This window comes from Ixodes scapularis, unplaced genomic scaffold (assembly GCF_016920785.2).
Source record: "Ixodes scapularis isolate PalLabHiFi unplaced genomic scaffold, ASM1692078v2 PGA_scaffold13__105_contigs__length_92229423, whole genome shotgun sequence".
Lineage (NCBI taxonomy): Eukaryota > Metazoa > Arthropoda > Arachnida > Ixodida > Ixodidae > Ixodes > Ixodes scapularis.
In genome coordinates this window covers 90757247-90775500 of record NW_024609839.1, presented here as the reverse complement: position 1 = coordinate 90775500, position 18254 = coordinate 90757247, and the positions used below count along the sequence as shown (strand labels likewise).

At 46.7% G+C, this 18254-nt stretch overlaps 1 protein-coding gene across 3 annotated transcripts in view; it reads left to right on the top strand.

Moving 5' to 3' along the window:
- The first annotated feature begins 404 nt into the window (after positions 1 to 404).
- LOC115331324 overlaps positions 405 to 18254 on the top strand; it is a 264070-nt gene continuing 246220 nt past the window's right edge. For all 3 annotated transcript variants that reach the window (XM_042290029.1, XM_042290028.1, XM_042290030.1), the window contains exon 1: positions 405 to 466. In XM_042290029.1, the coding sequence (XP_042145963.1) occupies positions 462 to 466 (5 nt within the window). In that variant the 5' untranslated portion in view covers positions 405 to 461. The remainder of the gene's footprint in view (positions 467 to 18254) is intronic.

The window sequence follows — 18254 nt, the reverse complement described above, 5'->3', positions numbered from 1 at the left end:
AGGGTTTACAAGATGTCGATTAATTACCAGTTCCCCATCTCGGGGTTTACAAGATGTCGATTAATTACCAGCTCGCCTGCACTCTCTCACTGCTTACAACTCTTTAGTCAAATTTATTTAAGTAGTGATCTATAAGGGCACCCAATTATTACATTAGATCGGGTGTTTCGACACAGCTGAATGCAGATCCTGATTTTTCTGCAACATTTATACTAAGTTCAGTCGGTCGTTAATGCAGGGTTTTGTCGCATGAAGTATTCTGTGCGGTGAGCGAGAATCTCTAGCGGCCCTCGGGACATGTTGTGCTGTAAGCTTTCTCTTTGTTACTTTGCTTTCTCTTTGTTATTTTGTGGTATATGGCAAGCTGTATCAAAATTTATTGCAGGTCCCAGCTGCACCAAGTGGGTAGACCCAGTGTCAAAGACTGCAAGCCCCTCTCTTCAAGCCGCACAGAGCGTTCTATGAGGTGAGCAATCATTTCTGGCGGTCCTTGGTACATGCCGTGCTGGGGGTTTATGTAAAACTGGCTTTGTTCAGTTGGATCCCGTTTTATGGAAGGGAAAAGTGGACCTCTATATAGTAGGATGATACTCGGCTGCATGCACATGCACCTGGTATGTATATATACATATATACAAAACTTTCTATTTTGATTCGAACGAAGGTTAGAAAAAGGAAAAAACGGCGTGAGTGTTATTTGGATGTCGCCTTCAGTGTGTGTTTGTGGGCTCGGAGGACATTAGATGAGGGGATTAACCGTCGCAGAATGTTAATCAAAACTAATCTACCAAAATGTTTTAGTAATATTTTTAATTAATGATTTTATGGGGCATGTTTCAATTCTAGTTTCAAAGGTGGTGAACATTAAAGACTCACCCAATTGACACAATGTGCGAATGGCAACAAGTTTCGAGATATTCAGTGCTAAAAATCTAGCTTTTCGTCACCAAATTCCAAAATCTTGCACTCAGAAGACCTCGGGATGTTGTGCAGACGGGGTGGCTTCGAATGCACCTTCGCTACCTGGGAAGTATGACGCCGATGCATCCCCCAGGGGCACACTATCGAGATAGTGATGACGTGCCCTGAGAGGACTATGTAACCCACTATTAAAATTTGCACCGAACCTGAGCGCACTGAACGTAGTAACTTAGTGAAACTTTCCTTTTCTAGAAATTCGCTTTATATTAAAAGTTATATAGACAAATTAAAATTACAAAGACGAGCAAAAAATAACCTCCCTCACGACGTCCTTGGTTGCTGGAGTGGCCGTGAACTAGAGGGGAGGGGTAGTCAGCTCAGCGAGCGGTCACGGCTGCCGCACTCCGTGTCAACGGCGCGAGGGGGCGCCGCTAAAGCATGTTCTGGATAGGCTGTATGCAGCGGGCAGCCAAAGCGGCTTTCATTGCGTTTGCTGCGCGATTAAACACTAATTCGGCATGACACTTCATTGGCCACAAACGACAGCAAACACGGGGTAAAGATCAGTTCAGAATGGGAGCCACTTTGCGCTGCCATACCGCGAAACGGTTAAACCGCGAGACAAAGCTTTTTGCCAAAGGCCTTCGGAACGCTGGGAGCCGGTCGGATCCTCCTGTCCATACGACCGCAGCGCCGCCGCGTACATCCGGGACGTTTCTGTGTCGGCGCGTGATACCATTACTCCTTTCTAGTATGCGCCGCCGCCTTCTCCACCACTTGGTGTCGGGTATGTCGACGGGTCATTTCTTGTTTTCCTACTTTAGGAACTGCATTTGTTTCTTTTCTGAACTAAAATACTGAACAAAAAATACTTTCATACATAATTGAAACGGTTCGCGACACTTATATTTTGCATTTCGACTAAAAAGAAGCTTTTAGCGGCTCTGACCAGTAGTGAGCCCAGGACCAAAGGCGTCACATATTGCGCGCTTTCGGTACCGCGGGTCGCCCTCGTCGGTGGAGGAGGTTTCCGCGTCGCAGCAGTGCAGAAGCCTTTTTCCGATAGAAAGCCTCGTGCTGTGCAAACACTGCATTGTTTGGCCGGTGTGTGAGAGTTTGGTGCTTGTATGGAAGCTCCCCAGCAGTGTTGCCAACTCAAAAATTGAAAACCTGCAGTCGGAGTCCCGAAAACCGCTAAATCCAGTACACAACACAAAACTGTCTTTTTCACAAGTTTTTTTTTTTGCTTTAATTCTTACCCAAACGTGTAATAACAGTATAGATAATATCAATGTCACCTGAAAGAAAGCTTTCCTTTCGTTTTGACTAGAAATCTGTCAAGCTTACAAAAAGATCTCGTCTGCTTCATTGTCATCTTGGTATTGTTGATTACAAGTGCCACTGGTTCTTGGTGTGTCACCACCGTCTTTACCAAAATAAACCTCGATTGTGCCGATTTGTTTTTACAGCATCTGATGGGAGTTCATAATTAGAACCAGATTTGTTCTCTCTTCGGAGGCCAGCCCGTCAAAATGGCAGTGGTCATCTCCGTAGACATCCTGTTTCTCAGCTTAGATTTGACGATGTTCATCTGGCTCAACACCCGCTCAACCTCCGAGTTCGACCAAGGCAGTACAAGTGTCGCCAAAGCAAAGTCAGCTAGGTCAAGAAAAGGGTTTGTGTTGGAGGCATCCCTGTACTTTTTGACCTCGTCCCAGAAGGCGACAGTTGTGTCAAGTTTGTTCCAGCGAACAAGAGTGAGTTTGTTCCACTGAAGCTCGATCGCTGCAATTTTTTCTTGTGTCAACTTCATGAATTCCATGAGAGGCACCAGCGACTCCTTTACAGCGCGCAGGGCGTTCCCAACTGACAGCAGGGAAACCTGCCTCAGTGTCCGAACGTTGTTCGGTAGCCTCTGCTGGAGCTTCGTCACGAGGTGGCACAGGAAAGCGATGCACCGTTCTCTGAATACTCGTTCCGACTCTTCAGAGAAGCCCGTTTTTCTCAGGTCTTCCTTTCACCTTCATAGCCGAGGTTGGCTTTCGGGTAGGCGTCGACGCTTGCACTCAGTGGGTCTGCTCGACACGTGGGCAGAACAAGCTTCTTCGTCAGGCCTTCAGTTAGCAGTGTTAGATCGCTTAGCAGCTTCACGCAATCAGCCGAGTTAGACTCAAACGCTTTGTTAACCCTTTGTACTTCCGAAAGGTTTCCTAAAAACGAGGTAGGCCAAGTTTGTCGGGTCGCGCATCATGGAATGCAGGAGTTCTGCAGTGTAGCACTTTTCAGACATTCTTGCTTGGCCAAAATGTGACTTGAGCGCCTCCAACTGGTCGAGGACTCTTCGGACTGCTGTTTCGATGGACAGCCACCTTGTTGAGGAGGACTATCTTGAGCGGATCATGTCCATTGTACAGGGCTCGGTAGAGATCGCGGTAGGACTGTTGCCTTGATGGCGACCGGATGAACCAGTTGTAGATCTCACTCACCAAAAATTCGAGTCGGGAGAGCTTCGGCGACGGCATTTGAAACTGCCAAATGCAGCGAATGACACCTCACGAAAAGGAGGTTGGGAACATCCGCCTTAAGCTTCTGATACACACCGTTGTTGACTCCGACCATCACACTTGCATTGTCCGTTCCTATTCCCACCATCCTCAGCAGATCGAAACTGGGCACATTTTCACTGCGTCTGCAATGGGCTGAGCTTTTCAGTCAGTGAGTTCCACTAAGCTCAAAAAGGTAGAGACCACATTGGCAGCCTTCTCGCTGTAGTAGACGATAACGACGCCCAACAGCTTGGTCACCGATATGTCCGTTGATTCGTCTAGGATCAGGCTGTAGCTTCCAGATCCTAGGTCGGAAAGCTACTTGTCAACAAAGTGAGGAAAGAGGACGTTTTTTATCCATGCACTGCACTTCGACCGATGAAGCTGGAGGTGCTTAGCCCCTTTGCGGTCCCGAAACTGGCGCAGTTCACCCAGGTGATCCGAAGCCATGGAACATCGCGGAGTGAGCGCATATGAACATGGCAAGGGACCCTTCAGCAGTACGTGACCGGTCAGGCTTCCGTTCAACTCGTAGAGTCGTCTGCCTGCCAGAGGAGAAAGGTGCAGCGGCCAAAACATGCTTCTTCGTTGCAGCGTGCGCGACCAAATCCACGTGCTTCGCAGATAGTTCCGTTTTGCAGTAGCGGCGCCTGGCTCGTCTGCTATCACCAGGAACCTCCAGTAGCCAGTCCTTAAGTTTGGGGTCTTGTAGCCAGTCTTTTCTAAATTTTTGAGCGTACTTCACCGGGCCCATTTCACGAAGCAGTTACAAAAACGTCAAAGGAACATGGGAGCATTCATACTGTTCAAACGTGCGCGCACAAAACAGGGAGGCGTGTTCCGATATTCGACGCCTTAATGTTTTGATGACGTCAAAGGGGTAACACTCACAAACCAGAGCATTACTGAAGACGACTGTGGCTGATTATGGATATGACAGGTGCATAGTTGACAGTAAATCGATATAAACTTTCTATACCTCTAAAAAACCGCCAACATTAGATAAAACCGGCTAAAAATCTCGCCGCCCGCGAAACAGTAATTTATCCCGCTAAACAGAACCAAAAACCGCTAAGTTTAGCGGGAAAACCGCTAAATTGGCAACACTGCTCCCCAGTTAACAGGTTTAGTAAAGTGCAACAACATGATGCTGTAATTTGCTTCAAGCGCAGTACAACTTATTGAAATTAAGCCGCCTCGGTGGCTCCGAGGCGAGAGCGCCGGGCTACGGATCCCCATGTGGCGGGTTCGAATCCCGGCCGAGGTGCCCGCAATCTGACGGAGGCTTATTGCGGAGAAGGCGCCGTGTAACCGAGCTTTCGGCTGCACGTCAAAAGATCCCCAGGTGGTCCAAATTAATCCTCAGTCCTCCGCTGGGGCGTGCCAGATGCCCGCCGTTGGTTTGGCGCGTAAAAAACCCCAAATTTTTGGCCCAGGACCGTGGTATTTTCCAAAACCGTAGAACAACCACATCTGTCGCAGTGAACCGCCAGATTCCTTGACGGAGGTGCCCTAATCGAACGGACGTGTTCGCATAATCTATCATTAATGCAGCGACCGGTCTGGCCAATGTAAACTTTTTTACAAGTCGGGGGAATACTGTAGACCACCCCATGCAAAGGACAAACTTGTTTTTATGCTTCTTACCACACGCGGCCCTGACAACCAATCCCCTCTCCACCCTCGCACATGAACGTCCCAGCTTGGCCGGTACTGAGAAAACAACAGGAACATCGTGGCATTGTGCTACTTCCTTTAACCCATGCGTTACCTTATGGATAGGGGGCACCACCACCGGTTTCTGGGTAGACTTTCTGGCCCTAACTACTTCCGGATTTCTCACCCTCCTCAAGAGGCCACACCTACCAGGAGATTGCCAGAATAGCCACCCTCCAAAAGTTTGTTGGCCTGGCTTCGAAAACTCGTCGTCATTTGGTGAGGACATGACCTGATGAGTGACCCCCAAAGATACGATTCCCCTTTTAACTCTCTTTGAATCTAGCCCCCTTTCTCATTAAATTTCAGTTCAGAAACTTCCACAGCAAAAAATACATTCAGCGATTCCTTGAAATGCTAGATTTCCTAAAACAGAAGTTGCAGCATAAAAGTGAAACTGAGCAAAACCTGCCAAGTTTCCTCACCAGTACATTTGCTTTTGCTGGGGGCGGTGGCAACTAGAAAGCGCATAAGCGGTGCCTTCTGCTTACCCACAATCTCCAGCATGGCTTTGCTGAGTGAGTCCGAGCTTAGAACGCTTTGAGTGTCATTTTGTTGTCGGCATGTGGACATTGATCGTGAAATGAATGAGGAATTGGCTATGCTTGCAATACACGAACCAACATCAGCAAAGATGGGCGGGGCAAACATCATCAAAATACAAAGCAGAGAAACCCACGTGACTTTCTATAAATGAATGCTGGTTTCAGTCAGTTTTGTGTTTAATCAGGGGGGGCTTTTCGACTCTTGGCCATATGCATAGCCTCTTCTACATGAAAGCTGGACTTCTGTGGTGTTCTTGCCCAAATAGAGTTCCCTCTCGAACAAATATATTTACTGTACTGAAACTGCGAAGAAATGCTCTTTCCAATGAGAGTATGATCATCATTCTAGGGCATACCGGTGCAAAGCTACAGCAGTTTGAAAATAGGAAACAGAAGTTTCACATTTCAAACACATGCGATTTTGCGTCGTTGTCTTACCGAAAATGTTTTATTTCTCCGTAAGTACTTCGCATCTTGCAATAAAAATTTGTGCCAGTATATACTATTCGTTGTGGAACCACAATATATAAAAATAGGAAAATTTGTTTTTGTTTTCTCTAAAATTGCAATTTTTCAGCGGTGTCCCCCCTGAAAGACAATATATAAATGTGGTACCTCCACAACATGGACTCGACATTCATTTCAAATGCTCCGCTTGCCATTGGCTCGGTCCGCGAGCCTGCATGAGAAATGTTGGTAGAAGTAGGTCTTTAATAATTCGCGGCACTTTTATTAAAAGCGGAATATAACTTACCATTATGCGTAGCATGGCAGCAAAACCTTTCCGCACTAAGCAGGCTCTTGGTGAGGTCCTCGGGGGTCTTTGTGGTTCTCAAGATGGTGTGCGACGTGCAGTTTGTGATTCACACTTTCTGGTCCTTGTACCACCGGTAGAGGTGTGAACTGTATCTTAATTATAATTGCAAAACATAAGGATTTGTTGCAGGCTTCTTATGGCTCGCTGTATCGATAACAACTGAGTTGCGTTACGCCTGCTAGGGCAGAGGAAAAAAAAATCATTTAGGACACTAAAAGACGATACCTAGCACACTTGGATTGCTGCAGTGTGGCCGTGCTCAAGCTCGAGGGGCCGGAGCACGCAATATTATTATAAGAGAAAGCCGAGGCATCCAGTTCACTAAGTGTGTGCCGAGTGGTCTCACGGTGCCACCCGTAGTATGGGATGTGTTCCCGTCACCTCTAGGGCATAGCACGCTGGCATCTCTGCCCTTGGGAGAAGCTCCCGCCCAGTCATTTCCTCCACAGTTCCAACAGCTGCCTCCGCCATGTCCCGAAGAAGCCTCTTGCGCTCCAGGCCCACTTGGCTCCTGCGCATTTGCCTCGGCACACTTGTGAATGGGGAGCTGATGCCGCCGAAGCGGTTTATAATACAAGACGGCGGGTAAACAGCTGGTGGCTTTCCTTCAGCGAAGACCCTGTCTCCCGAAGGGCAAGAGTCCGAGGGGTGTAGCAGACATCTAATGCATTTAGCTCAGACACGCGCAAGCATAGCCAGGGGAGGGGTCCTATGGGGCCTCAGGCCCCCCTTCCCACCGTGCATAGACACTAACGTCGTTGGAACCTCTAGGATACATTACATTACCTCTAGGATACATTACCTCTAGGATACATTATAAAAGCTCTATGGTACAAAGCACTGCAACTAAGAAAGGAAAAAAAGTACAAAAGAAGAGGCAAGATTCAGAATCTGAGAGAGCTATAGCAACTAGAGCTAATAATAATAATAGTAATAATAATAATGAAAATAAGAAGAATCAAGAATTGGCTTTATTTGGTGCCTAGCAACTCCCTTTCGGTCTTAGTACTAGCACACCCAAACACTTTTTATACCTAACACACACGAAGCGGTAAATGCATAACCCGATAAAAAATTAGGATGAGAAATAAACACTTTTACAATGCAAAGCCTTGTAAAATGCAAACTTGCACATTGGCATTGCCAATGTGCAAGTTGCACATTGGCAATGCAATCAGTGAAGAGATATGTCCCTGAAAAGGCAGCGACACCTTATTCGGCAGAAATAAGAACAGCTTCAACGACAAACGTCCACAAAAGTATTCTCTGGAGGCATAGAACAGACGAGGAATTAAAGAAAATTTCTTTACGTCCACAAAAGATGTCCGAGTGACTGGCAAGACCACTGTAGGCCATACAAAACACTCGATTGTGGACACTTGACGCAACTGGAACATGAAAAGGCATAGGCGCACGGGTCTGTGGAACCCTAAGGGATATCTGAGCCAGCAAGTCGGGACAGTCAATAAAGCCCCGAATGGCTTTAAAGAAAAATGATCAGCTTTTTCACGGCATTGATGTAAGCTAGACAAATGTAGGGCACTCATGTAACAAACATGAGTTATCGCGAAAGTACCTATGTCGATAGATTGGCAGGAATTTATTTTGCACTCGCTCTAGCCTGAAGGAGCTGCTGGGACAAATACTGTTCCAGACCACCGAGGCGTATTCGATAGAGCCAACATGCAGTAGAGAACGAAGAATGTTTTCAAGTTTGAAAATACTCTAGACATCCTACAGGCAGCCCCCAGAGTACGCAAGGCGGACATAATCATTTGATCCATATAGTGTGTATGTGCGCCAAAGTGGGGAGAAGAATCAAACATCACCCAAGGTCTCAAACTTCGCTAACACAACTTAGAACCTCCGAGTGAATACTCTAGTGAAGACATGTGCTGCGCATTTTTTGCACGTAGGACATTAGTTTTAGCCTTATTTAAGATGAGGTTATTGGTCATACAGCAATTATAGAATGAGCAGGCATCCTCCCGAAGCATCCTACAATCACTGACACTGTGAATTTCATGAAATGTCTTAATATCTTCCGCATACAGTCGCCGACTATTTTCTTGGACTCGGATAATTCGGACTTGTTCTATATTTCGGACCTAAAGGAGGAACCGTGACTTACCCCATCGAAATAGTGCATATTCACGACCAATGTTTCGGACTGCTTGAAGTTTAAAAGTTTGATTATTCGGACAAAATCGTCGCGAGCGATGAGCGGGAAACACTATCGATAAGCGGCCATTTTGAATTCTATGTTGGCTGCCAATGGATTGGCTTGGTTTGGCAGCGCTACTTGGGTACTCCCGAGTACCACCGCTAGGTGACGCTATGCTAGCCCTTTTTTTCCATCTAGCCGCACGTCGTCATCATCATCATGATCCTTTTGCTTTCTTTCCTTCGATTCCTTGGCGCCTCCGCCCCACTTTCGAGTCGCCAGTCGCCATTTTGCGGTCGTGGATTTGTGCCTCTCTTCTCGTTATGACAACGTTGGCTGGGATGTCTTGACCCCATCTGTTCTTCTGCCGCCGCGAGGTGTCGTTAAAAAGCGCAGAAAGTACTCGACCATAACGCTAGAAAGGATTCTCAAGCTAACAGAAAGTTGCCCAACGGAAACAAAGGCGTAACCTGGAGCAAGGCACTATTTACGGCTTTTTTAAGGTCACTTGGAAGTAATAAAGGTAATTTTTTCAATCTGCTGACATTTGCAATGCACGCATATTGTAAAAACCATAAATTTCACACAGTCGGACATTCAGCACTTTTCAGTCCTGCTCAAACATGAACAGATTTACAATCGATTGATTGAAAGCCCTATAGCACGAGTCAAATATATCGAGTACTCGCGAGTGACGATTATAACATTCAGGCAACCTGAGGATCGGGACTAGTTGATTAAAAGCTCGAGAGATATAAAAAGATGGCTGAAGACGTGTACGCACGCGTGGAACTCTACGACTCGTTCGAGACAAGAGGTGCGGTGGATCAATTAGGTCGTGCATGACCTTAAACAGAAACAACAAATCGATACGTTATCACTAACAAATCTACTTTCTCCCGATGCAGGCTAAGAAATTGAGAGAGTTTTAGCGCATCTCCCTAATTCTTGCCAGGTACATCCTCCTTAAGATAGCGATGCTTCCTAATAGAAATAGACTTCTTTTGAACTCGCTCCTTCCCCACAGAATTGGTTTGGGAAATTCTATTCCCCACAACCGAGGTGCACTCCAGCTGTGACCTTGCTAGAGAACAGTACAATGGGAGAAACGCAGGCGGGTTTGTGAACCCTTTCGTTACACGACATGCGGCACCCAAAGTGCGGAGAGACGAGTTGACCACCTTGGTTACAGGGCCGTCGAACCTCGGGCTGGAATCAAACCGAGATCTTTCATTTCATTGACACGAGATAGGATTTTGACGTGGATGTTATAGAAACAAGAGGTATTTTTACGAGAAAGTCATGACCTCGGTTTTAGAACGGTTTCAATAAAGATCATTATCTAAGCACCACCCGGAGAAGGAACATGCGTCTTCCTGAGCCTTAGTGCAATCCTCTGGCATCACTATTTCCTTGCAGAATTCTCTATCACCAGCGTACTGAAGAAACGTGGAATTTGAAATAATCTGGGACACATCAGTTACAAAAATTGAAAACAAAAGGCGACCTAGGACAGATCCCCGTGGAACACCAGAGCATGTCTTCTACAATGAAGATGATGAATTGTTGACACGTACGTTTGCGTTTCTGTTGCGCAAATAGCTCTTCGGCCACTCGAATAATGAGCCGCATACACCGTTGGTGGAAAGCTTAGACTATAGCATCGTGTGATTAACAACATCAAAAGCCTTACTCGGGTCAAAGTAAATAACGTCGAGCTGACCCCTGTTACAGACCACCCGAGCTGCGGTCGACAAAAAAGTTACAAGATTAGTGGTTGACGATCTGCCAGAGATGAAGCCAGGTTGATTAGGAATTATCTTGCGAAACTTGAAAGACGGGAATGGATAAACTACCATTTTAGGAAGCTTTGAAAATGAAGAAAGAAGGGAAATAGGCCGGTAGTTAAGGACATCATCATTATTTCCCAATTTCAAGACCGGAACCACAACAATGGTTTTCCACATTATGGGGAATATTCCAGACCTTAAAGAGCTATTAAATATTGTGGATAGTACGGGTGTGAACAGTCCATGAAAAGATTTGACAATTGCGGTGGGTATTCCGTCGTGACCAGAAGATAATGTGCCTTTCATTTTCTTAATGCAAAGCTCGACACATTCTTCGTCGACACGGATGCGATTCACCAGTTTGCTGAAGTCGGATGGGTTGGGCGACACGGTGCACGTGGAGTGCGTACTATCCTTGTAAACCGACCTAAAATAATCTGCAAACAACTCGGCGACGCAGCTCCCGTCTCGCCCGAGTTCCAAAAGAGTGTCAAACCTAATATTCTTGCGTGGAGTGTCGGACCTAATATTCTTGCGTGGAGTGTCTGCCAAGAACATGAAATTTCGAGACAAGTTTGCTGCGTTAAGTGAACTGGAAGCTGCTCCGAAGCAACACTGGTACAGTTTTGTGTACGACTGTCAATCTATCGCAGCGAACTGGCAGGCGGGAGCCGTTGGTCCTTTTTATGTTTATCACGACCACCTCTTACATGGTCTCCACAGACCATGTAGTACGGACAAAATTTTGAGTGCCGAGGAGACGACGCGCAAAGGCTCATCAGCGATGAAGGTTCGTGCTTTGAGCAGCTAGCTGAGCGCCGAGCAGTTTGGAGATGCTCGGAGAGCGAGCACCGACTGAAGCGCGGAAAACACGGCGGGGCATCAGGTGGCAATGATAGGATATAATTTTAACATTTCGTCTGGTGCCTCGAATGCGAATCTCAAACATAGCCCTAAGAAAATTGATTATGTACATCACCTTTGGAACTGTGCTTTCCGTGTTCCAGGTACACTTTTGTGGCCGACTGTACATCCGACGCACACACACCGCTCTTTGAATCGTCCCTTATTTGCCCAGTGTCTTATTTTGCACGAGTTGCGAGGCCACCAGTTCACCTGTATCTTTTATTTCTTACGACCGAAGTTTGCGCAACTCTGAGAACTCGCGCATTCTTATTAGAGTGTTGTGTAACTGTTGTACCTGTACGTCTTTGGGGGCTGCTATATCGCTCTCGTCGGACGACGCCGACGGGTCACAGGCATACGGCACCACTTTCGGCCTCTTCCTTGGCAGTTTTTCGTTCTCCTCGTTCAACGGCACGCCGCTGCCGCTGCCACTGCTATCATACGTTGTCATGGCCAAACTATCGGGACCGGAAATAAATCGCCCAACTCCGAAGAATCCACAGACCGAGGCCGCCGTTGCTGCGTCGCAGGTGTGGGAGTGGACTGGGGGTGGCTGGCAGGTAGTGCGCAGCTAACTTTGCTGGAATATCTCAGTTGGCAAACTTCAGGTGCGACGGGCATCCGTCTACTATCGTTGAAAGCGCAACCTTCTTGCACGCTGTGGCTCATCAGCAGCTTGAACCAGCTCGAACCAGGGCAAACGCAAATACGTTGACGTCAGTTCCGTCGCGAGTAGTCCCAGAGGGCCTCACGCGCGTCGGAGGCTTCTGACGTTTTTGGCTCAATTGGCGCTCGTCGTACCAAAAAATATAATAATCCGATCTCCATCCCTTTACGCGAATAGCATATTTCGGTATAGTGCAGTCCCGGGAAGCTTGTCCCGGGCTTATTTTGGCAACTTCAGGTGTCTGTTCAGCATCCCTTTGGGGGTACATATATAACCGGAGCAGTACATCTTAGCTGGATGTGTAAGGTCTGAATCCAAACATTGTGTTCGTTAGGAGGTGCTTCTTGTCGATTGATCTCACGAGTTTCGTGTTAATGGCACGCTCGAACGCTTTCCCCAAACACACAAGTCAACGAGATTTGTCCGAAATTTTCCGGCAAGAGGTCCTTGTGGGGCTTGGGAAGGAGTTGCACGTTGGCCGTCCTCCAGATATCCAGAGCGATAGCTTTCTCTCAGTATTCTCGATTGAAATGCCAGGCGGGCTCCTTCGGGTCTCGCTCCTCTAAATCGTAAAGGGAATGGAAGGGGGTGCTGCCGTCCTTCCTCGTGTTTTCCCGACTCGTGCTCAAGTTCTCCAACCGCGATAGGCCCGTCTAGCTGCGGGTTCTCACTCCCTTCATAGTCGGCTTGCTCTGCCGGCGGGTCAAGGTGGAGGTACCTCTCGGCGAGTTGGTCCATGCTGCGGTCTTGTGGTCCCTGGATCTTGTAAGCCAGCTCAGCCAGCTCAGCCAGCCGGTTAGTCGTAGCTTCCTTGGTCTTCTGCGGCTCGACAAGCGCCCCATGTCGAGACTTTAGCTCTGGTTAGTCGACGCTTTGACTGACCGTCCAGTTCGGAAAAGGTCCCGGGTTTCGGCACCAACGTGGCGGGTATCTTTTAGTCTAAGTTTGACGCTGCAGTCTGATTAAAACTCGTAAGCTAGTTTACTGGTTCATCCTCATCAGATACATCATTTTTTACGTCGCTCGGTGACCCACCTTTCCTCTGGGCGTCCTGGCCGCTCGCACCTTTTCCTCGCTGCTTTTTCTTCCTCGTAGCGTCCCCTCTTCCGTTGCGCGAGCCAAATAGTTCCAACACACACCGCATAACTGAATAATAGGTTGCCTTGCAGGGGAAGTCTTACACAACTATGACTGGTACTCTTTTGTCAAAACGGCTAGTTTGCCAAGACGGCTCCAAGCCCTCGCTCATGTACGGCAGGCGTGGCATCTCCCGATCTCGCTCGAACACTTCCCTCAGGGTCCAATCTCCTCACAGATGAGGACAGCCCAAACCACCAGTTTTGCGACGCAGGCTGCAAAACATATTCGTACGAATTCTTGTGAATGGTATTTTTTATTCGTTTATTTTACCCCCAGGGGCATTACAGAGGAGAGTGGTAGAAATAAACAAAAGAAACATGGAACAACAATCGAACAAAACTTAGATAATGGGGTAAACATGGTTACTAACATTTGTCCAAAGCAGAGCACAATCAACACTTGGTGCAAGCGATGAAGGTAACCGATTCCATTCTTTCAGACTCTCGGAATAAATGAATTAAAATATTTATTGTAGCGGCAAGATGGAACGGCCACTTTGTGCTGGTGATCTAGACGAGCTGAAAGGAATGATGGTGGGGTGAATAGCTGATTTCTGAGAACCGGGGGGTGGTGGAATATTTTGTGAAAAAGACAATCGCTAGTAATTCTGCGGCGATGTGCGAGGCTGGGTAAAAGTAAAATGTCCTTCATTGATGTCACGCTTGCGGTCCGGTTATAATTAGCCGGAATAAAACGTGCGGATTTATTCTGAACGGATTCGATCGAGTCAGTGAGGTAGGTAGTACCGGGATCCCAGATGGAGGCTGCACATTCGAGCTTAGAGCGTACTAATGTCTTGTAAAGAAATAGTTTTAACGAAGAAGGGGCCAGGAAAAAGTTACGTCCGAGATGACCAAGCATGCGGTTAGCGTTATTAATCACGTAAGTTACACTTAGGTTCCAGCAAAGATCGGAGCTAAGTATCACACCCAGATATTTGTAAGAGTCTACAAGTTCTAATGGTGTGTTGTTAAGATTATAAGTAGCAGTAAAGGTAGCTTTACGGGTTATGGGCATTAGCTTACATTTTTTAATGTTGAGTTCTATTGACCAAAGCTTACACCGTAGAAAGATAGAATCCAAATCATGCTGCAATTGTTGGGCATTGGAGTCACTAGATATTATTCGGCAGATAGCGCAGTCGTCGGCAAATAATCTTATCGAAGAAGAGACAACAGATCGTTAATGTAAGTGAAAAAAAGTAAGGGACTTAGGACTGACCCTTGTGGTACTCCAGAAGAGACAGTTGGGGGGGCAGAGCTAACACCATTGCAGGTTACAAATTGCGAAGGAGCCGTTAAGAATGCTACCAGCCAATGGAATACGTTAGGGCCGATGTTAAGTTCGCTTAATATCCGGAGTAGAAGTTTATGTGATACCTTATCGAACGCTTCAGAAAAATCGAGAAAAGTGCAGTTTACCGGGGATCCCCAATCGAGAGCAACGTGAAAATCATTAGTAATGCAGAGTAGCTGCGTTTCACGAGGAAACATTTTTCTAAACCCACGTTGAGCTGAGGAGAAGAATGAGTTGGATTCAAAAAAATTAACGAGTTGCGTGTATATGATGTGCTCGAAGACTTTACATGGAATGCCGGTTAATGAGATAGGCCCGTAATAGAAGGGCGAGTGCTTGTCACCAGCCTTGTGCAGAGGAATAACTTTTCCAGTTTTCCAGTCATGAGGTAAAAATCCGGTGTCGAGTGACTGTTGAAATATCTTCGCAAGTATAAGAGAGGAGTACTCATCAGTTGCTTTGAGGAACTTCATCTGTGCCTTTACTTAAGGTCATTTATAATTTTTGAAACGCCATTGGGATTGATGATGACACGATCCACGAATGACAGAATATTTACATGATACGTCGGATCAGTGTTGCTAAAAGGGTTGGAAAAAGACTTAATGAACACTTTGTTAAAAATTGAGGCACAATGAGATTTGTCAATCTGAGTGTTGTCTGCCGTTTTAAGTGGAATTACAGATGGCCTACCGCGACAGCTCATAACATGCCGAAATTGCCGAGGATTATTTTGGAGCATAGATGGCAAGACCTGGTTAAAAAACTTGAACTTTGTATCTCTAATCGCATTCTTGTAATGTTCAGCAGCATCATCGTATTTCTGCCAGCGAACTGGACAGAGTGAACCTTTTGCGGCTCTGAATAGGCGTTTCTCCTTGTTAGAAAGTCTGAGGAGCACTCTGTTGAACCAAGGTGCACTAGCATTAACAATGATAGTTTTCAAGGGAATGTACTTTTCAGTAAGTGTGCTAATCATTTCTTTAAAGTGTGTCCAGTTGGTCTCAACAGAGCGCTCTGAAAACTTTGCAAAATATAGGTCTAAAAAAAGTACACAAATCATCATTAATAGCATCAAAATTCGCTTTGCTGTAGTCGCGAATCACCTTTTTCTGATTACTGGCACAACTCGACGGAATAGTCGGTGAAAAATGTAGCAATGAATGATCACTAAGGCCAGGAAGATAAGAAATTGGACCAATCAGACTAGGTACGGTAGTTAAGATAAGATCTAAACACCCGTATTCACCAGGCGCGAGTAGCGCCTGTTTAACCACTGACTAGCGACGTCATCGACTAAAATGATCACGTGGCAAGCGATAGTCGCCGCTAAGTGAGCGCTTGGTATTCACCGGTCGTGTTTAGGGCCTAGTCGCCCCGTGCGACTAAGGAGTCGACTAACAAATCTTAGTCATGGGGTAGGGCTAGTTTGGCCGGTGTTTAGCGTGCGACTAGCGGCTTAGCGCCATGGCCGACTCGTATCACCGCTGACCGCCAGCGCTATAACAAAGCACTTACTGTCTCGGAACGCTGGGGGACATATCTAGAAAGAATCGGAGGAGTAAATATTGACTAAATAGCCATGTTCAACGGCCAGAGACATTGCTAAAGCGATCTCTTCAGGGCGGTGGACGGCGCGAAGAAACGCATTTACGGGCGCTTCCATATTCGTTTATGTCGCTGGCAATGCGGCTTCCGTGTTTCTCCCTGGCGTTGTTTTGAAATTTTTCGTTGTAAAACTCTGTCTAAGACAATATGTCTCTCATTGTAACTTTTTTTTCCTGATAAACATTTAAATATTAGTTTTTATAGGATAAAATACCCATTTACGCAGCGGCGTTGAAGTTCGCGTGCCCGTGACCTATCTTTTTGTGTCACTTCCGCTTCTTAGTTCTGACTAGATAGTCACCCGCTCGCTTCGCGTTCGTGAATACCGCAGAACATAATCGCTCGTTAGTCGCGGATTTCTCGTTTAGCTCGCAACTACTTAGTCGTGCTACTAACCTTAAAACGCCGCTAGTTAGCCGCGCCTGGTGAATACGGGTGAAAATGTTTGACGTAGCAGCCGTTATTCTTGTTGGCACGTCGACTAGCTGAGACCAATGGAATTTGGATACAACAAAAAGTTGGCACACCCAAGCGAAAAAGGATCGGGGGAAGGACAAGCCCCACACAATGTTGGGGCAGTTGAAATCACCTAAGAACAGTAGTGGTGTATGAGGAAAACATGTTACAACTGTATTTAACGCATCATCCAGTTTATCAGCAAAGTCAGCTGAGCATGGAGGTGGGCGATAACAGCATCCTAGAATTAGCCTTGGATGCTCAACACAAACAAAAAGTACTTTAAGAGGACTGGTAATATCTACAAGAAATGAAGAGATGCAGTCCCTAACGCCGATTAACACGCCACCGTCGCTTCGTTTCTCCCTATCGTGTCGATATGTATTGAAGTGTTTTTGACCAAGAAATAGCTCCGTGTCCCTTATCTTTGCCAAAAGCCACGTCTCGGTCGACGCAACAATGCCAGCGTCACAAGTATCGATCGTAGAACATGATTCGTCACGCTTTTTTATTAAGCTTCGTACATGAGTAAAGAGGACGGACACGTTACGTGAAGCATCGTGACAACCCCTCGCTGATCACTGATCAGATCTAGGTCGGGTGTCGAAACGTGACGCTCTGCAACAACGGAGGCATGCGGTTGAGCCAGTTGCGTGGCGCGGCCCAGTTCGTGATCATAGAGAAAGCATTTATTGGTCAGGAGCAGTTTGTTACGGTTAAGCTTGAAAGTGGGACCTTGAGATTTTCCAAATTCAATCAAGTTTCTCCGCACTAAACGCGTCGTGAATGAAAAATTCTCGCCAACACTTATATCGCGAGTTTAAGTTTAGCCCTTAATTGCAGCACTTGGTCCTTTGTCTCGAAAGAAGCAAACTTAACAATGATTGGTCTGCACTTGTTGGGAGCCCACTCAATACTAAAAGACATCACACTGGCGGATGAGTCAGCTCCTCCCCCCCCCCCTTGACCAAACAGTCCGATAACAGTTCTCTTATTTTTTCCTCTACCTGTCTCCACATTTCTGCCGAGTCATCGGGAATCCCTAAAAAGAAGTAAAAAAGAATGTTATTTCGCCTTGACTGGTTTTCCATTTCGTCGAGCCTTGAGCGTAGTGCGACATGTAGCCGTCATCTTCTTGTCTTAGTGCCTGCAAGCCATTTTCTAAAACGCCTACCCTACCTCCAACAGACTCGAGCCTTTTCCCGATATTGATGATTTTTACTTGGATAGATATTTGGTTTTGCTTTATTTCCTCTATGGAGCCCATTCTATTCGCTTGACCCGTCTCAAACCTTTGTGACCTCGCATTCAGCTCGTTCAAAAGTTGGAGCATCTGTGTAAACTGAGCCGATTGTTCACCACTCGTAGGACCAGGGTTCGGTTCTATATCGCCACAACAGAGCATTTACGGGAGAGAAAAGGCGCATGTCTTAACGTGAGACAGAAAAACCTGTGGGCGGGGCAGCAGCAGTAAGAAACGGTCCGAACGATAACCAAAGCATTCGCTAACCTCGGGACGTACCCGAACAAAGAGGAACGACAGCTGTTGGGCATTGTGGCCGCGCTGCTGCCGACCTGCCCACTGACGAGATGGCTTGCTTCTATAGCTTCGGATGCTGACGTAGATGTCCCACATGGTCTACCAGCGTGCCGGGCATCGGGCGGTGGAGAAAAGCTCGCCG